Source organism: Bos indicus, chromosome 1 (genome assembly GCF_029378745.1).
Source record: "Bos indicus isolate NIAB-ARS_2022 breed Sahiwal x Tharparkar chromosome 1, NIAB-ARS_B.indTharparkar_mat_pri_1.0, whole genome shotgun sequence".
NCBI lineage: Eukaryota > Metazoa > Chordata > Mammalia > Artiodactyla > Bovidae > Bos > Bos indicus.
In genome coordinates this window covers 118,677,896-118,704,291 of record NC_091760.1, presented here as the reverse complement: position 1 = coordinate 118,704,291, position 26,396 = coordinate 118,677,896, and the positions used below count along the sequence as shown (strand labels likewise).

Here is a 26,396-nt window from a genome sequence, read left to right as displayed (position 1 = left end):
GTAAGTCAGAGAAAGAGATAATAGTGCTTATATGTAGAATCTAAAAAAAATACAAATGAACTTTTTTACAAAACAGACTCAGACTTAGAGAATATACTTACGGTTACTGGAGGGAGGGTAGGGAGGAGGGGTAGTTAGGGAATTTGGGATTGACATGTATACTCTGCTGTATTTAAAGTGGATAACCAACAAGGACTGACTGTATAGCACAGGGAACTTTGCTCAATATTCTGTAACATTCTAAATGGGAAAAGAATTTGAAAAAGAATAGGTACATGTGTATGTTTAACTGAATCACTTTGCTTTACACCTGAAACTAACACACATTGTTAACCAGCTATACTCCAATATAAAATAAAAAGTTTAAAGCAAGAAGCTAATCCAGCCTCCAGTAATGGGGATTCCATTAAATCTATTAAAGAATATCTGTACAAGGTATCTTGTGGTCATTATACGCCACGTTTTAGACCAGTAGTTTTCATTTTATATATCAGTCAGATATGTGTACCCAATATATGAAATAATTTTAAAAGATTTGAAAGGGGTGGAAGCCCTAGAGGGCCTCATGTACTATTAGGGTTCTTGAGGGGATGTTAATGGTACAGGGTTTGTGATTTAATTTTTTTTGAATGTAGTAATGAATTAGGAAAATATTCATAAGGCAGTAAGTGAAAATAATAGTTAACAAAACATGTATAGTGTAGTGTATTCCAGTTTTGCTAAATATATATGTTAAATTTGCATATAGCTAAAAGAATGGGAGGTTATACCTCAAAATATAGACACTGGTTGTTCTTTTATTTGGTGATTATGAATGATTTCGATTTTTCTCCCATTTTCTACAATGAAATTAGAATAAGAATTAGTTTTGTAAATAGACTTTAGAAACTCCTGAACGTGTTATTTTGAAAAAGGCGGCAAAAGCAAACATGTATAGCCAAAACCTACTTGATGTTATTACAAACACACACAGACACACACATAGCAAAAGAAGTTGATACCACAGTGACCACTGTGCCATGAGCATTGGGCTGAAGTCCTTAAGTGCCTGTTTGAGCATAGGTCCATTCCTCTACCTTTTGGACACCGGCCTTGGGTACTGATGCTATTTTCAGTTGGGCTTTAGCATGTAGACTTCAGAGGCAGAGTGCCTGGGATTGAATACTGGCTCTGCTATTACTCATTGTTTGATCTTGGACAAGTTACTTAATAGGGCCTGAGTTTTCCCAACTATGGAATGACACCTAATAGTGTGTTGTTAGGATTAGATGAGTTAAATTCAATAACATGCCTAGAGCAATGCCTGGCACTTAGTAAGTGGTCAGTTATAGTTGTTGGGATTATTATTATTCCTATCATTAGAGTTATTTTCCCTCTAAACTCTCTCTTCCTCTCCCTCCCCTAAAGTTAGCTGGGAATTCCAAAACTTTACGAGTGAAGTCATACTTCTTATTCACCTTTGCCAAACAGGTCAGTGGTCAGTATATTGTATACTAATTCTTTCTAGTAAAATTTAGTAGCAACCACACTTTATTTTATAAGAATTTTTATGTTTTTATGGTGTGATTTCTGCCCAGAAATGGTATATTGTGGTTATGATGGGGGTCCCCAAGACCAGCCCCAAGTTCACTGCTTTGCTATCTTAGTGGACTTACAGGACTCAGCATATGACTACTCATGATTCTGATTTATTACAGTGAAAGGGTACAGAGCAGAATCAGCAAAGGGAAGAGGTGCATGGAGTAAAAGTCCAGAAGAAACCAGGCATGAGCTTCTAAGAGTCTCTGGAGTCACAGGGGATATGGTTAATTTCTCAGCAATGAGTTATGATGACACATGTGAAATGTCTACCAAGGAAGCTCATTAGAGATTCAGTGCTCAGGGTTGGTACTGAGTGAGGGCTCTTCAGGTAGGCGCCCTCCACCCAGCATGCACCAAATTCTCAGACTCCCAGAAAGGAAGAAGGTATCCACCATAAACCACATTGTTTGCAGCATTTAGACACAATGAGCTGTTCTTATCAGGGACTGATAGCAATCCTCCTGAAATCTTAAGTTCTCAGATGCCAACAATTGGCCAACCTTGCAAGCAGATCTTTCTAAGGATAGCAGTCTCAGGCCTGCTGTGTTTAACTTTTTTCTCAACAGAGATATATTATAAAAATGTATTTTACCTAAGACATTCATATCAGTAAATCTACAAATCTTAAAAACAGCTTTATTGAATTATATAATACTCCATAAAATTTACCCATTTAAAGTAAAAAGTGCAGTTATTTTTAGTAAATTTATAGAGTTGTGCAATCATCGGCACAGTCTTAATTTTAGAACATTTTCATTGTCCTGAAAAGAAACCCCATTTCCATGAGCAGTCATTTCCATTCCTGTCTGTCCCCCTGTCTCCCTCTTAGCCCCATCCCAGGAAACCACTAATTTATTTCTTGTCTTTGTTGAACAGATCTATACATTTAATGTATTTTTACCTTTATTTCATTTCTGCTATTAATGGCTTTTGCAAGACAGTAGTTCAAAAATTATTCAAGAATATTTCTCTTTCAGTGTGTTTGAGAGTCAGAGTTTGAGTCTATCTGGTAGTCTCTTAAGTCTAAACCCCTTACAAGCAGCAGTCGTCATCAGAATTGTCATTATATGAATTTGTGATAGTTAAAGAAGTAATTCATTATATAGGCTCTTGTCTTTGCATACTTCATTCTCACCATTTAAAAAATATACTATACAGTTGGTTGAGGCTTCCCAATGAGAATTTTGATACTTAACCATTTAGTTCTTTCATGGCATCTTTTTGCTGTAAGATAGATAAAGATTCGTGTAGAAAATTGGATGAGGTTGGCAGAGGTAGCTACACTAGTGCCATTGGGAGATAGAGAGGCAAAAAGGTGTGTTATGTATTGTTATGTATTGTTATGTCCCTTTGATAGGGAAAGGACAAAAAGTATTACTTTATAATAAATGGCTATTTTTTCAAAAAATTCTCTAATGTGGGTATAATATTCAAAGATAAGTAAAACGTACATTTACAAATTATATTTTAAAATTACTGTAATTCTTTAAGATTGTAAAAAATGTTAAGTCAAAGGTGCTTGTGTATTTTTAAATCATTATTTTGATTGAAATCTAGTTTCTCCCACAATTGAGTTAGTAGACAAGCTGTACTATACCCACTCCAGTATTCTTGCCTGGGAAATCCCACAGACAGAGGAGCCTGGCGGGGTAGGGTCACATAGAGCCAGACACGACTGAGCAACCAACACACACTATAAACTGAGAACTACTTTATTATGTAGCTAAAACAGAACTTCATCTCCATGAGTTAAGTAGGTATTGACTAACACTGTTTACTTAAATGTCCAAATCTGTGCAAACAGTTACGCTTTTGAAATACTAGTTTCATTTTAATGTTAATCCATGTTTATAATTTAAAAGATATTTTTGGGCATCAGGAATGAATCTATCATATAACTTATTTTCAGAGACAAAGCCCCAGAACTTACTGTTGCTTCTCTCCTTGTCTTATAGGTGATTTTACAGCGAGATGCTGCTCTCCATAGGGATGCTCATGCTGTCGGCCACACAAGTCTATACCATCTTGACTGTCCAGCTCTTTGCATTCTTAAACCTCCTGCCTGTAGAAGCAGACATTTTAGCAGTAAGTAAATTTAAACAGTAAAATTTATTCATGTCTAAAAACATCCCTTAAAGAAAGTTTTTTTTTTTAAGTTCTAAATGATAGAGTGAATAATGAAATAATGAAATCTTAAAAAGTGTTTACCTACAAACATGTAAGTTCGTACACATATTTGTTACTTGCGAGTATAAGTGCTCGTTTCTTAGTTGGTTGATCTCTAACATAAGATCTCATGTACAATAAGTACCTGATAAATACTGCTTGTGAGAGTGTTTGCGCTCTCTTTTGAGTGCTGGTGCCCACATTGATTTACATGCTATGTGTTTACATAGAATCTTGCTGTTTTTTCTTGCTCACTAGTGTATCTGTAATGACTTTGATAGTGATATTTTAAAAAATTGTACAAATGGCCATAAATGTTTTTAACTTAATGTTAATGAGTCCAGAGGAGAAGCCTAACGATTTTGTCTTTGATGGTGGGTAGAAAAATTTTTAGAGAAGAAGGCTGCTCATCAAAATCTTTTAGTCCTTTCTGAGCTACTGTCTCACTGTCCTCTGTACTAGGGAGTGTATATACTTACTATTTCTCATTTCTGTGAAGCTAGAAAAAGAAGAATTAACTGTATCTGTACATGTGATATGTTTGTGTGGGTACACCTATACTCTTGGTACTATGCTAAGGATTTATTGGTTTTTCTTTCTGGGTGCAAGCGGTTTGCTTATTAATATTAGGTAAGAAACAGAAGGGCCAAAATTGTTGCTGACCAAACTTTATTGTGGTCCTCAGCCATGCTTCTTCCTACTGTGGCACTTGTGGAAGGGCCTAGAATCACTGCAGAACTTCAGAGAGCCAGGCTGGTTTCCATACCTTTTTTCCCTTCTGTTTTTCTGACATCTGCCACTCCTTGTCTTTCTTTCTTTTTCACCTGAGGTAGAAGTGTTAATTGCTCAGTGGTGTCCAACTCTTTGTGACCCTGTGGGCTGTAGCCCACCAGGTTCCTCAGTTCATGGGATTCTCCAGGAAAGAATACTGGAGTGGATTGCCAGGGGATCTTCTCAACCCAGGGCTCGAACTGGGGTCTCCTGCATTGTAGGCAGATTCTTTTTTTTTTTTCCTTAACCTGAAGTGAATTGTTCACCTATTCTATGGTTCAGCTATGTGAAGGGTTAAATGATTTTCAGTGGATTGCTCTGTGAATATGACTGGCTATGTGATATGGATCAAAATACTTGGTCATTCTAAATGCCTCCATTTTTAATTTTTTTTAATTAATGTTATGTTTTAATTAATGTTTAAAATTAATTAATATTAATTAGTATTAATGGAGTGTTATAATGATTAAATAAACTGTTTAGAATAGTATCTACACATAGTAAATGTTTTATCTTTTTATCTTCATTATAATTATCATTCTCATCATCTTTCACTCACTCCCTTGGTCTTATGTGACTGTTCAAGTTGTATGTAAAAATATGTATTTATTTATTTATTTAGCTGTGCCAAATCTTAGTTGCCATGTGTGGGAGGGAGCTTTCATTGCAGTATATGGGATCTAGTTTCGCAACCAGGGATGGAACCTGTGCCCCCTGCATTGGAAGCACGGATTCTTAACCGCTGGACAACCAGAGAAGTCCCTTAAATAGTATTTTTTAATTTAGATACAGCACAAAATATTAGAGAAGACCAAGCAGTCCTTGCCAGCAGTGCTGCCTGTGCCTCAGGCAGGTTAGTGTGGAATGTATGTTGATATCTTCTAGTGAAGGAACTGTTCAGCATGAGAGCTACTTAAATCTGGTCTTTATATTGACATTAACGATAGAGGCTGACAGGAATGCAGAGATAGCTGGTGGGGAGTCGGTTGTGGGGTTATGTGTCTAGGCAAAAAGGGGAACTAAAAATTGAGGCAGAGGAACCAGATGTGGTAACACAGTCATTCAGAGGAAGGGAGTTAAAAGGTTGAAAACATTAGCTCTTTCTTTTAATTGAATAAGAACATCACTATAATCTGTATCTGTAATAATAAAATTTAAATAAGTTGGAAATCAGGTTGATTCTGGCTCCATTTTGGACAGGTATTAGAATGTTGCTTTTGAAAAGCTATAGTCAGTGTTAAGTCATGCTGTTTGTATGCCAGATGATTTTGTTTTTGGCAGTTAAACTCTCCCACTTGACTGTTAATTTGCTGGCAACAGTTTTGTCCAACTAGTTGGTAAGTTCTGAGAGGATATGGGGGGCTTCCCTCATGGCTCAGTGGGTAAAGAATCTGCCTGCAGTGCAGGAGACAGAGGAGACGCGGGTTCAAGCCAAGGTCAGGAGGGTCCTCAGGAGGAGGAAATGGCAACCCACTCCAGAATCCTGCCTAAAAAATCCCATAGACAGAGGAGCCTGGCAGGCTACAGTCCAAAGGGTCGCAAAGAGCTGGACACAACTGAGACTAACACACACACAGGATACGAGATGCTACTGTATCGTGTATTGCTGACTGGTCAGTAAGTGCCCCAGGTCACGGGTACCTGGAAGACAGGACTCTGTCTTACTAAACTTTATGTTTCTGGTACCTGGTAAGAGTCACACAGTAGGAGTTCACTAAATATTTGAGTTGATTAATAGTTTTTTCCTTGGAGATTTCCTTCTTCTATATTTTCTTTTAATAGCATTTATTCCTTGGAACTCTAGATTATTGTTGTTTTTATTAGCCATTCATTCTCTTTTCTTTAACCCAAAAGGAAATATGAAGTTATTAATTATGTAAGTTTATATCTAGAAACGTGGAGCTTTAGAACTGGCAGGGGCCTTATACTTTAGAGACAACCAGATGAATGTTGAATATTCTGAGGTCCGTAGGCTACAGTGACTAGTTAGCTTCAAGCTGGACCATGATCTTGTTGAGAAGTAGTATTCATCTTCTGTATTTCAGAGAGTCAAACAACCCAATTTTGTTTATTTCCAGTCTGCCCTTTGATTCTGTCGTAGAGATTTGTTAGAGACATTTCATTGCTTGGTAGGTGTCCAGGGGTCAATGGGCAGAGTTGGGAGAGAAGCCCCTAGTGCTTTGTAATGTGGATGGATTGGATCCTACAGAAAGGTAAGTTCAGAGCTCCAGCGATGGAATTACAGTCTGGGCTGAATTCCACTTCTACCACTCTGTGACTCCATGTCCTTAAGTGATATAACATCTCTTAAATTTCACTTTACTTATGAAAATGAGATTGGAGAAGAGACAGTATAGGGCAGTGGGTTAAAAGCCAGGAATCTGAGGCCAGACTCCCTGGATTAGAATCCTGGTTCTTCTTATTTACGAGAGCAAGTTATTTTCAAGCAGGGTATTTTATTCTGTAGTCAGTCTGTAAAATTAGACTGATGATAATAATAGATGACTTTATAGTATTGTCCTAAAGATTAAATAGGTGAATACCTGAATAAATGTTTAGCATGATGTCTTAAATGTTCCATAATTGTTAGCCATTTGTTGCTTTTTAAATTGAATTAAAATACACTGATGCTGGGAAAGATTGAAAGCAAAAGGAGAAAGGAGTAGCAGAGGATGAGGTGGTTAGATAGCATCACCGACTCAATGGATATGAATTTGAGCAACTCTGGGAGATGATGGAGGACAGAGGAGCCTTGCATGCTGCAGTCCATGGGGTCACAAAGAGTCAGACACAACTTGGTGAGTGAACAACAGAATTGAATTAAATTTCTGTTAGGGCTGCTGTCAAGGAGAACTAGTTAGGAAGAGACTTTTTCAAAATAAGGAGATTAAAACTAAAGCACAGTAATCATTGAGCCTGAGATTCCAGAGAGGAATAATTTTACTTCTATTTTAACAGTGAGTGTGTTTTAATTTCATGAGCAGCAGTGGCCCCCTTGCTCCCCACTGTACTAAAAAAGTAAAGCACTTTTGTACTAAAGATTTTTCTGTTTGTCTTGTTCATGATAGAAACTTTTTTTTTTTTTTAACAATGTGATTGTAAAAAGCAATGTGAGCAAAGTAACATTTGCTTTCCTGAGGAAAGGCAAAGCAATTTCAAAATGACTCTCACTCACTTACAAAACTTGGATTCCAAGTCCCAGTATTACAAGTACTATAGTTCAAGCTAGATATTTTATTTCTGAAATTCTAGCCAAAAGCATGAAACTCCTCAGTAATAGGAAGTTATAAAAGAGTACTTTAGCACAGCTGTAGGTTTTTCATTTCCTAATCTTAAAAGTACACTTTAGAAAAAGTACTGCCTGTACACATCTATCTTTTTCTTTGTGTTGATCTAGATCTATTTTCTTAAATAGAGGCCAAGTGTGTTTGGCCTTGGAGGAGTTAAATGGCTGTCTCAAGCTCAAAGCTGATCAAAATTTAATCAAATCAATTAAAGAAGGATGTTTTAATTAAGAGATTAAATGATACATTGTGATAATGGAGGTAAAAGCACTTTGTTGACTAAAGCACTTTGTAAACCATAAAGGGAAGTCATTCAGTCGTGTCCGACTCTTTGCAGCCTCATGGACTGTAGCCTATCAGGCTCCTTGGTCCATGGTACTTTGCAGGCAAGAGTACTGGAGTGGGTTGCCATTTCCTTCTTCATATGTAAACCATAAAGTACTCTGCAAATATGAATTGTTTTTAAAATAAGAATTTACTCTGAAGCATTGCTGGCTTTCAAGTATACTTCCAGGCTGATTATCCCAGAGGTAACAGAATAGATAGGTTCAGTGATCAAATTTGGATAGTTGAGTTACAATTTATTGAATTTATTACAAACATACAGTGAGAAGCATAGATAAAAGATGGGTATGTTAATACACAGGATAGGGTGAAGAGTCACACTACCCGAATCCTGTGTTTCCTGTTATTAGTTTGTCCAGTCTCTATGCTGGGCTTCCCTGATAGCTCAGTGGTAAACAATCCACCTGCTAATGCAGGGGACGAGGGTTTGATCCCTGAGTTGGGAAGATCCCCTTGAGAAGGAAATGGTAACCCATTCTAGTATTCTTTCCTGGGAAGTCCCATGGACAGAAGGAGCCTGACGGGTTGCAAGCCGTGGGATCACAAAGCATCTGACACCACTTAGCGACTGAACAGTAACAAGTCTGTATGCTGCCTCCACTTTCCCTGGTGACAGTATGTTTACGGTATAGTTGAGGATGAACAAGGGGACTTAACAGATGGAAAGTGTCTGGATCCAGTGTTTGCTTGCTCTGGTGGAGAGACCTGAGGTATTTACATCTGAATACAGCTGTAATTTGCTGTTAACCTGCAGAGCTGTTGATCCACCTGTCTCTGGCAAATGACACATGAGGCTAGAATGAGGATCCCCAGTGGGTGTTTGATTTAAGGACAGCAATCTGGATGTGTGATCTAATCCATGTTGTGAATATTTAAGATTTGCACCATCCTTCTGTCTTGCGCTGTCTATACATAGCACTCTTGCTTTGTTCCATCCTTTTAATCTATATTCAAACTGATTGTGTTCACTTTTTTCTGTCTTTGGCCTACAGTTTACTGACAGCTACCTTAACTTCTGTTTCACTGTGTAAATTTCACCTATGTTTCAAAAGTTACTTGTTTACCATTTTTGTTTAGTTTCATGTCTTCCTTGTTTCTTTTGTTTTCCTTAAAGCACATTGAACACAGCATCTTAAATAATACAGTAAGCTCACTTTACAATTATCATTACTGTTATCTTTCATTATAAAAGTATAGCAGATCCTTGTTTTGTTCTCTTTTGGTGGAGGACTGAAATATTGTAGAATAGAAATCTGTATCTATAAGGAACAGGGTGGGGGTAGTTATTAAAGAGATTGAATACCTTCAGCTTTCTATGTGTATGTATTTCATTGAATTTAGATCTTTCATTTTCAGTCCTGGACAAAAGTGTTCAGATTACTTAAAAAATGGCAGTCTTAAAAGGATGGTTTGATACTCCTTCTTTCTCTGGGGAAAAGGCATCTTTCAAAGCTAGATCCAGAAATCCAGTAAATCGCTTGCTTTATATCTAGACCCTTATAATATAGAGAAAATAAAATGGAATTCTTACTGGAAAATAATCTGTCTAGAAAATTCCTTGCTAGGGAATTGTCTATGGGAAAAAGTGAGGAAAACAGTAGGTAGTTAAATGTTAACAGAATTATTGCTTCTGTTTAATAATAATTACATGAAATCAGAATCCAATTGAAACAGTTGTATATGTAGTAAATTTTATCAATATATTCCTTTCTTAGTGGATATGCATTTACAAAGTTGAATTGTGATAAGCTGTGATAGTAAATCAGAATCGTGGAAATGACAATTTAAATAATTTAACAGACTTTTTGTTTTTAATGTTATGTGTACATTGGTTGTAACCTGATTGTTTTTAATTTTATATTTAGTATAATTTTGAAAATGCATCTCAGACATTTGATGACCTTCCAGCAAGGTTTGGTTATAGACTTCCAGCTGAAGGTTTAAAGGTAAGAAAATAGTAATATATGATTAAAATTACAGGATATTTAATAAAGTTATCTTTATTGCTCTTTGTTTAAAGGATGAAAATATTTCTTACTGTTACTTATAAAACCTATATGTATTCATTCATAAAGGGCTCAGACTATTGATAAGGTATGAAAAAGAAAGTGAAAATTACTTGTGATTGTATTTTATTATTCTGAACTAGCTGCTATTAGCATTTGGCATTTGCTATTTCAGATCTGTTCTTCTAGAATATGTGCTGTGTGTTTGTTGAGATATATGTACGAATATTTGTGCATATATATTTATGTACATATAATGAACCTATGTTTAATACTAATAGAAATATGTCACTTGGTTACCTGCCATTTTTAATTAATTGTAAACTGGAACATCTTTTCATGCTAATAGACAAGGATCTGCCTTTTAGTTTGCTGTGACTGCATGGTTTTGCAATATCATGAAATACTATGGATTTTTGAATAATTTTGTTTAATCTTTTTACTGTGGATATTTAGCTTGTCCAATTTTTGCTAATGCACTTTTCCCATTTTTAAATTAAAATGTCCATTCGTATTGCTATGTAAGAATGTATATTGAAAGTATTAATCTGTTATTTGCCTTATATGCCTCAGATCGTTGTCCTTCATCTTTTAACTTTAAAGTTTCAGAAGTTATATTTGTGTATTATAGTTGCATATTATTATCTTCTCTTCTACCTCTGGAGTCATGCTTAAAAAAATCCTTCTGTGCTCCAATATAAGGTTTTTATGTTATGTAAGTGAGAATACATGAAATTGTGTATATATGTACCACAGAATGTTTTCAGTTTGTTCTAATTTTTTTTAATTCCGTAGTTAAGTGCCATAAAAATGTTATTCTCAACTAGGATACCAGGCATCTCTGGGTAGGATGTACCAGTTTTTAAGTTTTTCAAAGATTTTAAATTATTAAAAAATCCCAGTATTATACAACTGTTTGTCATTGTAAAAATATTTAAACAGAAAAGAGGTATGTAGAGGAAAAAGGAAAAAGCTTTGCTGTACCCTCTTCCTCACCTATACATATTTCTTCTTTAGAGTTCATCATCAGGTTGTTATGTGCTCTCATAGTCTTCAGATCCTTTTCTAAATATGTAGTGTTTTTTAGTTCATACATTTATGAACTTGTAAAGTTCATAAGTGGTTATCATTATGTATATGAAAGGTTTCTTAATTTTTATAAGGAAACCCATTCTAGCTAATTTATCCAGAAAGGAATTTATGAAGGGATAGAGATGTTGAGAGTATCGTAGCCTGGAGAAGCAGTTTCCAGACTGTTTCAGCAATAAAACCCGGAAGCACCTCGTAGAACTGCCATGATAAAAGATTGATGGCAGCCACTGACCACCAGAGAAAAGCACAGAACCTTGTCTCTGACCAAGAAGCTTCTGTGGTCTTAAAACAATCTGCCTCTATGTCTACTCAAGCTCATCAAAGAGATACCCTTTGCCAAACTGTTTCCTCAAATCTATCACCTGGATTTTTCTAATTGACAGACTCTAGACCACACAGTCTAGAAAAGCTATGCAGACGCTTTAACCTCTGAGCCACCAGGGAAGCCCATGACAAACTTAGACAGCATATTAAAAAGCAGAGACATTACTTTGCCGATGAAGGTCCGTCTAGTCAAAGCTATGGTTTTTCCAGTAGTCGTATATGGATGTGAGAGTCGGACCATAAAGAAACCTGAGTGCTGAAGAATTGATGCTTTTGAATTGCAGGAAATTCAAACCAGGTTTGAATATCAAACAAGATATTCAAGGAAATCAGTCCCAAATATTCACTGGAAGGACTGATGCTGAAGCTGAAACTCCAATACTTTGGCCACCTAATGTGAAGAACTGACTTGTTAGAAAAGACCGTGATGGTGGAAAAGATTGAAGGCAGAAGGAGAAGGGGACGACAGAGGATGAGATGGTTGGATGGCATCACCAATTCAATGGACATTAGTTTGAGCAAGCTCCGGGAGTTGGTGATAGACAGGAAAGCCTAGTGTGTTGCAGTTCATGGGGTCACAAAGAGTTGGACCCAACTGAGCGACTGAACTGAGATCACACAGTTACTAGCTTTATTAATACTTTAGTGAAATACCTGGCTGTGAGGGAGGCTGGATAATATAGTTGTTGTTATTGTTATTTTTGTTGTTTTGGTCTACTTCAGGAAGGTAGGATCATAGTGTGGAAACAGTGGTTTCAAAAATTTGGGCACTATGAAAGAAAGGTATCCACTATAGTATTCACATTTGATTCACCCACCTCCCCATATTAGCATTATGTCTTAGAGATCTTTGCGCAGCCTTGCTTGGTGTTTTGGTGTTTTGTAACATGAATGACCATGCATATTCTATTAATAAATATTCAGATATTTTGGTTTCTTATCTAAAGCCAGTTATTTTGCTAAGATAGAGGTTTGGACGTGTAATAAATGAGTGCATGGGTATTTATATATAAAATTTTCTTAGATGCACTAAATTACTTTTCTAAAAAGCTGTATTGATGGGTATGAGAATATCCATTTTCCTACACCCTTGCCAATCCTGGATATTATCAGTCTTTTAAACTTTTGCCAATGTGATGGGCAAAAGAATTATCTTGTTTTAATTTGTATTTCTCTGATTATCAGCGATTTTGAGTTGGCAGCCTTTCTTCCATTCCACATAAAGGGTCCAACCATCCCTTTTCACTGAAGAACCTTTCTGCTTAGTAAGCTTGTTTTAAAGAGTTTCATTAACTCCTGATAACCATAGTCTTATTGTAGCTCTTCTGTGCTATTGCAAATTTTGTTGTTTAGTCAGTAAGTTATGTCCGACTCTTTGCGACCCCGTGGATTATAGCCTTCCAGGCTCCTCTGTGCATGGGATTTCCCAGGCAAGAATATTGGAGTGGATTGTCATTTTCTTCTCCAGGGGAGCTTCCAGACCTAGGGGCTGAACCAGAGTCTCCTGCTTTAGCAGGTGGATTCTTTACCACTGAACCACCTGGGAAGCTCATTGTACATTTAGTTTACATTTAAAAGGTACTTTGACAACTGTTGTTTATTCACTGCCTGGGGAAAAAAAATAGTGTTAAATATCTGCCTGCTTTTACCCTGTAATTATAGGGCAAGCCCAATAGGTGAAATACAGTGATAGTAAAGAGAGTATTCTAACAAATTGCAAATTGTTGGATCATTATAGATAGCTTTTATAATTGCATGACTGGCTTGCCATTGCCCAGAATCAGAATTCACAAATGCTAGCCTACTTCTTATTGTTTACAAGGAGGACTTGACTATAAAGTGGACATGGCTCACAGTAGTGTAATGTCTATAAAACTGATTAAACAGATGTGTTAAAAATATAACCAAGTTAATTTAAAAATATTGTATGGTTATAGCATTAAGAGACATAGCTGAGAAATATTATTACTTTTGAGCTTTGTCCAGAGTGTTTGGTTGGGATAGTTTTTGTAGGCTTATGTTCTGTAGATAGAATCTGTATATTTTATAATAGTATAAAATATTAGTATAAAACATAGTAAAAAAATTCTGTAGAATCTATAGATTTTATAATAGTATCACTCAATTCCACCATTTATAAAAGATTAGATATATATGATATAACATATCAATTGAAATTGCTTGATTCAATTTACATATGCACCAATTAAGCTAATAGGAACAAAAGAAAATTTTAGCTTTAATGTAAAAATGTGAATCTTACAAGAATTAAAATATGTCTTGTTAGTGTTGTTGAAGTTTTAAAAGAAAGATTTGATATTTTTACCTGGGGGAAACTCTTTGTTTTTGGTTATATATTTTAGCCAATTGGTTATATATTTTAGCCAGTACCTTTAACAGAAAACCTTTTTTTTTTGAGACCTTATTGGCTGTGTCTCAGATCCAAAAGGAAGATGTATGACATCAGTATGTTCCTTTAAGTCTAAATACATTATAAGAGACCTGATAATGACATATTGTATGGTGTGTTTATTGTCCAGAGTTAGATCCTCACAAGAAGTTCCTTACTGAGAGTCCCCGTTAGACACTGCAGAAAGTCTTTAACCTCTCAGTTTGATGTTGTAATTCCATTCTCTCTCCTGCCTCACTAAAATAAAAACTTACAAGTAAGTGTTACTCTTTTGCCATATTCTTGCCAAGACTTATTATCAGAATTAAAGGATTGTCAACTTGATGGGGTATGAAGTGCTATCATACTGCTTTTACTTGGGATTTCTTGAATAATTAGTGATAGCAAGCATTAGTGAGATGTGCATGTATGTGTGCTAAGTCACTTCAGTCATGTCTGACTCTTTGCGACTCTATGGACTGTAGCCCACCAGGCTCCTCTGTCTATGGATTCTCTAGACAAGAATACTGGAGTGGGTCGCCATGCCCTCCTCTAGAAGGTCTTCCTGACCCAGGGATTGAACCCACATCTCTTACGTCTACCTGCACGTAGCATTACGTAATTATTAGTGAGATATAGCATTATTGGTCAAGCAGGCTTCTGGTTTGTCTGTTTTTTAACCCATTTTTGTATTGGTTTATAAATTTTTAATTTTTATTGACTTTTAGGAGTCCAGACATTAATCTTTTAGTTCAGTTTAGTCCAGTCGCTCAGTTGTGTCTGACTCTTTGCGACCCCATGGACTGCAGCACTCCAGGCTTCCCTGTCCATCACCAACTCCCAAAGCTTGCTCAAACTCATGTCCATTGAGTTGGTGATGCCATCCAGGCATCTCATCCTCTGTCATTTCCTTCTCCTCCTGCCCCCAATCCCTCCCAGCATCAGAGTCTTTTCCAATGAGTCAACTCTTCGCATGAGGTGGCCAAAGTACTGGAGTTTCAGCTTTAGTATCATTCCTTCCACAGAAATCCCAGGGCTGATCCTCCTTCAGAATGGACTGGTTGGATCTCCTTGCAGTCCAAGGGACTCTCAAGCATCTTCTCCAACACCTCAGTTCAAAAGCATCAATTCTTTGGCGCTCAGCTTTCTTAATCTTTTAGTTATATTGCCTTATAAATATTTTCTTCTTTGTGCTTTTTAACTTAAAATTGTCTTTTAAAATTATGCCTAAGTTTAAATTAATGTAGACATCTTTTTTGATGTTTTGAGTTTTCTATATCTTAAGTAATCCTTCCCTACCCTGAGGTCTTGAAATATTTTTCTCTGTTTACTGCAAAATTTGTAAATTTTTCCCATGCCCTTCACTCCATGCTTGGGAGGTCTTTAATCTGCTCAGGATTATTTTATTGTATAGTGTAAAATAGGCCCCTATTTTTACCTTTTTGAAAGAATACCCAACTACTGAAGCATCATTATTGCATAGTCAAGATTTTATCATGTAGATTAGTAATGCTAGCAGAGTTTCTGATTAGATTCTCTGTATATTATCAGTATCATTGGAATAATTCAGTTATACACCAAAGGCCAGTCTCAGGGGGATCAAACTTTTCTAGGTTTCTTGTTTCTTTGCTTTTAAGAAGTGCCTTGACAAGTAGAGGGAATAATAATGATTATTAAAAATTCAAATCAAGATTATCTCTGAAAGGTAAGCCTAGTATTTGGGGTTTCTGGAGATCCAACCAGTCCATTCTGAAGGAGATCAGCCCTGGGTGCTCTTTGGAGGGCATGATGCTAAAGCTGAAGCTCCAGTACTTTGGCCACCTCATGCAAAGAGTTGACTCATAGGAAAAGACTCTGATGCTGGGAGGGATTGGGGGCAGGAGGAGAAGGGGACGACAGAGGATGAGATGGCTGGATGGCATCACCGACTCGATGGACATGAGTTTGAGTGAACTCTGGGAGTTGGTGATGGACAGGGAGGCCTGGCGTGCTGCGGTTCATGGGGTGGCAAAGAGTCAGACTCAACTGAGTGAACTGAACTGAACTGAGCTGAGTATTCCTGTCAATGGCAGATCTTGTTTTCAGCAAAACGCCCTTTGGGCTGGATTTACCATGATCGTTTTTTTTTTTTTTTTGACATATACTTATTTATTTGGCTGCATGAGGTCTTAGTTGAGAGAGATGAACTCTTAGTTAAAGTATGTCGGATCTAGTGCCCTAGCCAGGAATCGAACCAGGGCCCCCAGCACTGGGAGCACAGAGTCTCAGTCACTGGACCACCAGGGAAATCTGGTACCATGATGTTTGTATACAGTGTTTTTGTAACCTGGTACTCAGCCTAAGTTCTTCATGTGAATGAGAAGACAGAGAGGATAAAGATGTTGGCAGGCAGATTCGTCCTTGACTGCCTTTCCTCATACATAAACAGACAAAGGTACAAATAAAAAGGATTTCCTCTTAAAATTAGTTTTTTCTTTTCTGATCGTTATTCTTAAATTAGTGCCTTATAGCATCATTACCAGTTAATTTTTCGCAAACTGTACTATTCTTTGAAAATAAATTTACTAGTTAATTTTAGGATTATTTTATAAGAAATCATTCTGTTTAATGTAAAGATGAGATTAGAAGAGAGTGGGTGTTTTTTTTTTTTTTTGCTGTGAAGGAAAATGCAAATATGGCAAGGAAATGTGTGGTTGTGTGTGAGACTTCCTTTGCTTCCTTTGCAGCAGATACTCAAGACAGATTCAGGACTGCTGCTGTGTTTTTCCGCCCAGACACCTGACGGCTTTGTGATAGGAAGAAGTCTTGGTTAAGGCTGAATGTGCATGGCTGCCTCTCTCCTAAGAACTATGAACTGTTGCAATGTCACCTTCAATTTGTTGGCTAAAACAGAGGTCAGAATTTCCTATTTGAAGGAAAAATAAGGAATTAGGGCCATCAAAATAAGGAATAAAACCACCTGGCTATACATAAAAGGAGAATTCTAAAATACAAAGGCATTTTCAATTGCACAAATGCTTCTTCAGTGACTTTTGAACATATAAAATAAGCCTTTTCCTGTTAATTTCAAAGGTGATGATTGCTTATTCATGTATTACTGAATCAAGGAATATAGAATCTCATTAGAGATAGAAAATAATGAAGAATTATTTCATTATGGTAGCTTATCACTTAGCTGTGGGGCAGCTGGGAGAGAGCATAAAAGGGAGGGCCTGAAAAGAGTGCATGAGAAAATCCACGGCATCTCACCCATCTTATGTGGAATTCCTAAAAGCCAACCTTGGTTCCTTTCCTTTGTTCCACAGTTTGGGCCCTCGTCTCTTCCACCATCCTTGGACCCACCCGCATTGTCCTGTTTGTTCTCTTGCCACCTTGGAAGTGAAAGAAGGCTTAGGTTCTGATAGTGTAAATCAACGTAGTCAGCCTGCGTACATCCCTGCTTCACCAGAAATGCTTGGCATTTCTGTTTTCGTTCGCTTAGTAGTTTTCATTAGATTTTCTTGCTGGCTTTATCAATTTGATATGGTAAAAATCGATAATTACCTAAAAAAAAAGGTACTTTTTTATTCCTTTGCCCATGAAAACCTATTTTTCTGGTTATAAGAGTAATATATGGTCACTATAAAAATTAAGATGATGTAGGATGTGAAAAGAAGAATTTGAAAATCATCCATTTATATATATTACTTTGCAACTTCTTAAAATTTGGCAATATCATAACATATCCAATATCATGGGTATCTTTTCATGTAAAAATATATGTATTCATTGCATCACTAGAAATTCTGTAATTTATTGCAGTACTGGAATTATACCATAATGTACCAATCCCTTGTGTCATTATACATTTAGGTTGCTCTTAATTTTAAAAATTATGAAATATTGGAAACAGAATAGGGAAACAACAGAATATCCAATATACCTACTACTTAGATGCGAATAGTTTACCATTTTTTAAAGAAGAAATAAAATGTTACCAATACCACTGAAACATTCTTTTTATCGTCCCAATTAGGTTCCCTTATCTTCCCTCTCATAGATAATCATTACCCTAAAATTTATGTGTATATTTCCCATTTAATGTTATAAAACATGTTACCTTATAAACACTGTTGTGCCTGCTTTTATATGTTTCATGAGGCTTTTAAACTTGCCTTTTTCATCCTACAATGTATTTGAAATTCATGTTATTATATAGTCTTAATTCATTTCAAAGAATAGTACTTCATTTTATGACTGTGCTACAATTTATTTTTTTATTCTTTTGTTGGTAGATATGTAAGATTCCAGTTTTTAGCTATTACAGTGTTATACTGAATAGCCTTAAAATTATCTCCTTGTGTACAGTATAATTAAAGGTTGTTTCACACTCATCAGATCAGTGGGAAAAAACAAGTCTTAATCAATGGCTGACAAGGAAATGGGAAACCAAGTATTCTTGTGTATGGCTGGTATATGAACTTCTGACCACTTTGGAGAGATTGATAGTATCAAGCTTCTTTAAATTAGAGTTTGCCATGGTGAAATAATTTATTTTTTCCCATACTTACTGTATTTTTTATTTCATTTAATAAAGAAATCGGTGATCATCATCTTTGAAGTTAACCGAAAATCCAATACCGATACCAACACTTATTATTTTGTATTGTTCTCCTTAATTTTATCTGTGTACCTGTACCACCCCTTCCTGCTATTCACCATTCTCTTTGAATACTGCATACCGGGATAACTTCAGTAGTTAGGATCTGACCATTGCTATCAGTAATTTTAAGTCTGACCCTGTTCATCAGCCTGATAACCAGATTATATTCAACTTTAGTTAACTAGATTGTGCTCAACTATAACTGAGTTATTGTAGAAGGAAATGACTACCCACTCCAGTATTCTTGTGTGGGAAATCCCATAGAAAGAGGAGCTTGGCAGGCCACAGCCCGTAGGGTTGTGAAGAGTCAGACATGACTTAGATACTGAGCACATGCCTGACTTGTGATAATGACAAATTGTAAACAGTTATGATGACATATTACTCAGGATTCACTTTTGTTTGTAAAACTGAAGGAGAATTTCTTTGCTGTCTTTTAAGTTTTCACAGATTTACTTTCTGTATTTGTTTCTGAACTTTTTGTTATCAAAGATTTTGTTAAGAACTCTGTAATTGATTAACACATTTAAAGCTTTTATGTTCTTAGAGGATTTGCCAAGTACTACAGACTATAAAATATGAATAAATATTCCTTACTGATATGTATTGATTATATGGCAATATAGAAGACTGTCCTAAAGGACATATAATTACAGTGTAAGCTCAATTCACTTAAAATTCCTCAGTTTTAAAGAAACCATCTTGTTGGATATATCAAGTCCTACAAGTGTACCAGTCTTTTGAGCTTTTAATTTTCCACTTTGTTGATTCACCATATGTGTGCTAAAGTCACTTCCGTCATGTCAAGTCTGTGACTCTGTGGACTATAGCCTGCAAGGCTTCTCTGTCTATGAAGGTTCTCCAGGCAAGAATATTTAAGCGATTGCCGTGTCCTCCTCCAGGGGATCTTCCTGACCTAGGGATCAAACCTGTGTCTCACTGTGTCTCCTGCATTGGCAAGTGGATTGTTTACCGCTAACTCCACCATGTAAACCCCTGTTTGTTCAGACTGAAGTGACAATTTTTAATTTTTCTAAAGAATGATAATGGTATGAGTGGGTATTCTGGTGAAATAGTATGCAACCTATTACTAACTAAAAAGCATTGTCCACCAGAGGGCGCAGTGATTTTGTTTTCTAAAATGTCAAAATACATCCCCTGAGTGAAGCAATATCTCTGCATGCTGAATGAGAAGCATGTACCAGGTGACTTTTCCTCATAGAGCTTGAGATTTACAAAATCAAAATCCTGACAAATAACTACTTCTATGTTAAGTAAAACTCAAGGCAACAGTCTTTACATTTTTATATATTATGTTGTTATTTTTAAGAATTAAAATTGATACTAGAATTAAATCTGCCCTCAAGTCTTAAAAGATAGGTTCTGAAAAGAGAAGAAATATAGCTTAGTAGCAGCATGTCAAAATTTTGTTGAAAGGACTGTAATGTGTTTGTCAGAAACCTAATTTGGTTTTATGGCACATCAATTGACATATAGTATCTAGAAAAGGTTAAAGTGTGATATTTCCTGTCTGTTGTTGTATTGGTCAGATCACTTATAGTAGTATATTAGCTTTGGGCACCAGACTGAACTATAGTAAAGTTTAAGAACCAAGTCAAACATCACCTTTTCTGTTACTGCCTCACATAGAATAATTTTCTCTGATCTGTGCATTTGTACTTCATGTTGTTTTTATTTTGTTTTATCTTATTGAACTTAAAATAATGAGTAATGGTTAAGGGGTGTTTTACTGCCTAAGAGGAGAGTAATCTCCAGCAATTTGTGAAAAGGGAATTAAGCGTACCTTGTATGTGAAAGTTACTGGTAGATTTTAGAAGAATGGTCTAACAAAGCATTAGAGAAAATGGCAGTGGATCTTTTTAACATCCTAGAAACAAATTAATCTGTCACACATTAGGAACATGTTAGCTGATAAAGTCTGATTGATCAGTGTGACTCTTTTTGTCTGTGTTTGAATGTAAAAGTTATGATAGGTTCTGTTGACATCTTTATCATTTGACATGGTTGTATTAAATTTTGGAATCAACCTTAACTGCCTTTTAGATTAACGATTTGTTCATTTTTGTAAATGTGCCTTTCTCTTCTTATTGCCCATTTTGTTCTTCACCTGTTTGTTTGTTTGTTTGTTTCTGTCCAGCAGGGGGAGTATGGCAGAGTGGTTGAGAATGTAGGGTCTGGAGCCAGACTTCCTGGGATTACATGCCTGCTCTGTGTAACCTTAGACAAGTTACCTAACTCTTTTGAGACTCAGTTTCCTCCTCTTTACAATAGGGATATAACAATAGGAGTTACCTCATAGGGTTATTGAAAAGATTAAATGAATTAGGGCATTTAAAGGGCATAGTGCCTGACACACAGTGCTCAGCACCATGGCTCAACAAATGTTAACTGCCTGCTATTACTGCAGTTGTTAATTATTAATAACCTCAGGTATTCACTAACAAAACAGCTCACCACTTTTTTTTCTTCATGCTTTTACTTTTATATTCTTACAAAGGGAATGATGCTCTGTTCCCTTGCTTTCAACATTTTTGTTGACATTATCATTGCATATACTCTCCTTAACCTAGGTCAAGAAGATTCCCTGGAGGAGGGCATGGCATCCCACTCTAGTATTCTTGCCTGAAAAATCCCATGGACAGAAGAACCTGGTGGACTACAGTCCATAGAGTCGCAAAGAGCTAGACATGACTAAAGATACTGAGCACGCACACATACTCTTCTTAATTTTGTTCATTGTATGGTTGCCATTCAAACTGAAGGGAGGAAAGTCTAAGGCTTTTCAGCCTGAAACAGTCTTTTAAATAAAACCATTTTTTAAAATTATCCGTCTCTTTTTGACTTCATTAACAGTGTAATTTATCAGCCAAAGTATTCTGTCATAACACTTACCCTGCAGTTTCACAGTTCTAAATACTTTGGAAGTGTTAAAACAAAATTATATTCAGTATGATTTTTAAGTTTAGGTTATTTGAATATTCCAATTAAAACATGGTAACTCAGACCACTTTGGAAAACTGAATTGCTTGGTGGTATTTACTAAAGCTTGAAACTGTGATCCAGCTTGATATTCTATGGTTCTTCTTTGTACATAAACATCATGCACATGTGTTCATGAAAATACTTGTACTGGAAAGTTTATAACAGCACTGTTTGTAATAGTGCCTACTATAAATTACCCAAATGCTCATCAGTAGAATACATTTTTGTATATTCATACCATGTAATACTATAGAGAAATGAAAATGTAAGATCTGCCAAATACATCTTAACAATAAGGTTGCTGAAGAGCAGGAATGAGTCTGAGAAATACAGTACTGAGAGAAGTCTAAAAGAGAACCTGCTGTATGTCTGGTTCTACTTATGTTAAGTATAAAATTAGGCAAAATCTGATCTAAGCTCTTCAAAGTCCATGTAGTGACATTGCTGATTGGATGGGGAGGCGGGTGGTCACTGACAGGGATGATGAAGGGAGCTCCTGGAGTGCTGTTAATATCTGGTTCCTGATACAGGTATGTTCAGTTTGGGAACACTCATCAAGCTGAAAAACCATCTTTTGTGCACTCTGCTTCATGTATTGCCATAAAAGCTTTTTAAAAAATCCATAAATATATATACCACAAACCTATTCTGTTATACATTTGATGATACTGAGGTGCCAGTCTGAATGCACTATTTTTGTCCTGACTCCTTGTTTCATCATCAGAGAATTACAGCAACAATGGTAAGAAAGATGGGCATCCCCTCTGAGTCTTCTCGACATTGGTAGTTTTCTTGGGCTTCCTACGTATTGGTGTAAACTGCCCCATCAGTAAATAAGGATAAGGAGGATCCTTGATCGCAGAGCAAGCATCCTTTTAATAAAAAGGAATTAGCTGTGGAGGGAAACTTGAGGCATGTGGACCTGGAATAAAGGAGCACCTTCTTGGCCACTCTTTAAAGGACTAGAGAGTTCTGCTGAATTAATTGGCAAACTCCATTACACTGCCTTGTAGACTTTGTGGATGAAACAAAATAAATTTTCACTGTTTTAAGTGACATATCTGGGGGAGGGATAGGAACTGGTAGGCTATTTTATCAAGTTACTGTTTTTAGCATAGTCCACAGGAAAAATAATATTCAATAATTTTAAGACCTGTTTTGGGGAATTCCCTGGTGGCCCAGTGTGTGCTTTCACTGCCAGGTATTCTGGCTTGATCCTTGGTTAGGAAACTAAGATCCCATGAGCCATGTGCCCCCCGCTCCCCAAACAAAACAAAACAAAAACCTGTTTTTTTTCTTTTTTAGGCTTCAGTTTCCATTAATACAAATAGATTTTTTTAAATTTTTAGCTTATGTGTATTTAAGTTTTGTAAATTATCTTATGTCTAAAAATAATACATAATAATATATACATTATAATACATACACAAAATAATACATAACAGATTCATCAATACAGAAATGATTAAAAAGCAAAAGCCTTTTCCTGGTTCCACTCATAGACCTTTTTGTGTTCCTGTACGTACTATACATTTATTGATTCTAAAGTGAAGTTGCTCAGTCATTTCCAACTCTTTGTGAACCCGTGGACTGTAGCCTGCCAGGCTCCTCCGTCCATGGAATTTTCCAGGCAAGGATACCAGAGTGGGTTGCCATTTCCTTCTCAAGGGGATCTTCCCGACCTAGGGATGGAGCCCGGGTCTTCCGCACTGCAGGCAGACTCTTTACTGTATGGATCACTAGGGAAGCCCCATGTTGATATATTGATTCTAAGATTCTAAGCCCCGAATTGATTCCAAGATAACACTTTATTACCCCATGTTTTAACATATCTGAAATTGGGATGTGTCTTTCACTTATTATCCGCTAGATGGCGATCATGATGGAGTTGTCCTTACAGGAAATTTGGTCATAGCTGTTCATGTCTTCACTTCAGTTGAGTTATATACCCTGTTGCTGCCACATGGCTTGAGTTTAATCGCTGTTATAAGTGTCTTGAAAAGAACTGCGCTATGTGATTTGGTTTTAAGACATAAAGTTAGTTTGTGTGCAGAAAGGCACAGGAAAGGCAGCAGGGAGCAAATTTAATATGAATGAAGTAAGTATTCTTTGTTGGGAGGATAACCACAGTTCTGTATCCTTGCAAAGTAAAAACCAAGCGCTTTATGGAGTCAAGAAAGGGAGTTATTCTTTGAGTAAGTGAAGGTATGGTGTATTTTATTCCTGAAACATGTGCAAAAACATTCTCTCACAAGCCAGGCAGTTCATTTAAGGCAGGAGAAGTTACCAAATCCTGTAGAATAGATGGTTGGTGCGACCAGTTCATGTACCATACAGGACTGTTTTAAGACACTGTATCATAGCCTTAATTACTCAGTTCAGTCGCTCAGTCATGTCCGACTCTGAGACCCCATAGACTGCAGCACGCCAGGCCTCCCTGTCCATCACCAACGCCCGGAGCCTACTCAAACTCATGTCCATTGCATCAGTGATGCCATCCAACTATCTAATTCTCTGTTGTCCCTTCTCCTGCCTTCAGTCTTTCGCAGCATCAGGGTCTTTTCAAATGAGTCAGTTCTTCGCATCAGGTGGCCAAAGTATTGGAGTTTCAGCTTCGGCATCAGTCCTTCCAGTGAATATTCAGGACTGATTTCCTTTAGGATGGACTGGTTGAATCTCCTTGCAGTCCAAGGGACTCTCAAGAGTCTTCTCCAACACCACAGTTCAAAAGCATCAGTTCTTCAGCACTCAGTTTTCTTTATGGTCCAACTCTCACATCCATACATGACTACTGGAAAAACCATAGCTTTGACTAGACAGACCTTTGTTGATAAAGTTATAAAATTACTCACTTCTTATAAATGAATTTGAAGACTTTGATAATATCTTTATGTGTTTATTCAGTGTTTTATATTTATTGATTTTGGTTTTTCTGTTTTAAACTATTAATATAACATTTTATATTAATACATTTTAGATGTCAAACCATTCTGTATTTTTGGGAGAGCAACTTGCTGTTTTTTTTTTTAATTGGTAGTTATTTTGTGAATGCCTTTTCAGTTTAATATGTATAGATTTATCTTATTCCTTTTAGTGATTCTGTTATTTTCCACTGAAAGAATATATTATAATTTCTTAAATGGCTGCCATATTGATGTGCATAATTTCTGGTTAAAAGCAATGTAAGAGGGAACATCTTTCTACATACACCTTTATATACCCAGACCAGTGATTCTATAGAATAAATTCCTAGAAATGCTGTGCATTTTATTGTTTGATGAAAGAAAATCAGTAGTTACTTTTTAAAAAGTATTCACTTGATTTAGAAATGTGAATCATTGTTGGAAAAATATCAACATGCTAACAGTGGTTGTCTCTGGGGTGATGGACTTATGTGTTATTATTATTTTTTTAAGTTTAATAGTAAAAATGGAATTTTAAAAAATGCTTAGGAAACCAAATACTACTTTAGTAGTTCTGAGGTTGTGAGCAGTTTGCAGGTAGAAACTGTTGTAGTTGCCAGATAATTCATCTAGCGTAATGCAAAATGTGGGGAGCAAATTCAAAAGATGTTTATAGAAGTAAGTTGAATTCCTTTTTTTTTTATTTTTAGTTTAACAGAGAGAAAACTTATTGCTAATTCTTTTTTTAGGGTTTTTTGATTAACTCAAAACCAGAGAATGCCTGTGAACCCATAGTGCCTCCGCCAGTAAGAGATAATTCATCTGGCACTTTCATCGTGTTAATTAGAAGACTTGATTGTAATTTTGATGAAAAGGTAATGTTTCCATTTTCATTTTTTGGTTACTGTTTGTTTAGCCAGCTAGTTTAAATTCTCTCTTGTTTCAGAAAGGATTTAGGAAAGTTTACACAATTCATTCAGATTAAATAAAGGAGTAAGGACAGAAACAAAATGAGGAGACAATGAAAGGAAAGACAAGAATGAGTTTACTTAACTCTTATTCATTTGCTATAAAATTTAAGCGTTTAGCTGCCAGTACAAAGAGGAAAACACCATCAGTTTTATGATTCGCAGTTTTACCTAATTACTATTGATTCTAAGACTTTCCACGTGGTTATTGGGCATCTTGAACTGTGGTTTAATCGTGGTCTTGCTTGATCTAACCTAGAAATGGAAATGTTAGTCTTTAGTTTTATGTCTTAACCCTCCAGTATGATTACAACATCTGTATCTATATCTTTGTTGATGCTGGGATTCTCTTTTGTAATAAGCTGACTGTCACATGTATAAAGTTTGTCTCCATGAAGTGGGTTACGCTGGCATTTCAAATAGTTAAAACAAAGTTTGCCATAGGACTTCCCTCACTATCATCAATTCAGCTCTAAAGATGTGAGATTTTAAGGTTTGTTTTTTGTCTTTTTATTTATTTTATTTTGTTTTTTTTTGTTTTTTAATACTGTCTTTAAAAATCTGCTTTTGGATTGTCTCCTTGTCAGGAGAGCCAGATTGAGGCCTGTTACTTTTATTGAACCATCTCAAACCTGAGTGTCTTACGTGTTTAGAGAACAGACGTGGGATATCATTTCATGTACTTTCCATGCTTGATCTTAGATGATTTGTCTGTTAAGTAAGGCTACTCTGACTCCTGCTGTGCCTGCCTTTTTGTCTCTGCTCCTTTCATTTCATGAAAGAAATTACACCTCCATAATAAACTTTTTAAATGAATAAAATAATAACTGTAAAGGAGTTTGAAAATGTAGAGCACTTTGTAAATAATAAATGTTTTTATATTGTATATTAGTTCCAAATTTAAACTCTTGATTGCCTTTAA

General features: G+C 36.1%; 1 protein-coding gene across 4 annotated transcripts in view; it reads left to right on the top strand.

Moving 5' to 3' along the window:
* RNF13 (ring finger protein 13) overlaps positions 1–26,396 on the top strand; it is a 127,100-nt gene that overhangs the window by 20,562 nt on the left and 80,142 nt on the right. Inside the window, exons 2-4 of one of the 4 annotated variants that reach the window (XM_019960927.2) lie at positions 3,537–3,666; positions 10,013–10,093; positions 25,256–25,381. In XM_019960927.2, the coding sequence (XP_019816486.1) occupies positions 3,553–3,666; positions 10,013–10,093; positions 25,256–25,381 (321 nt within the window). In that variant the 5' untranslated portion in view covers positions 3,537–3,552. Of the gene's footprint in view, positions 1–3,536; positions 3,667–10,012; positions 10,094–25,255; positions 25,382–26,396 lie in introns of those variants that run through there. The other 3 variants (XM_070793240.1, XM_070793243.1, XM_070793248.1) reach the window with 3 other exon arrangements.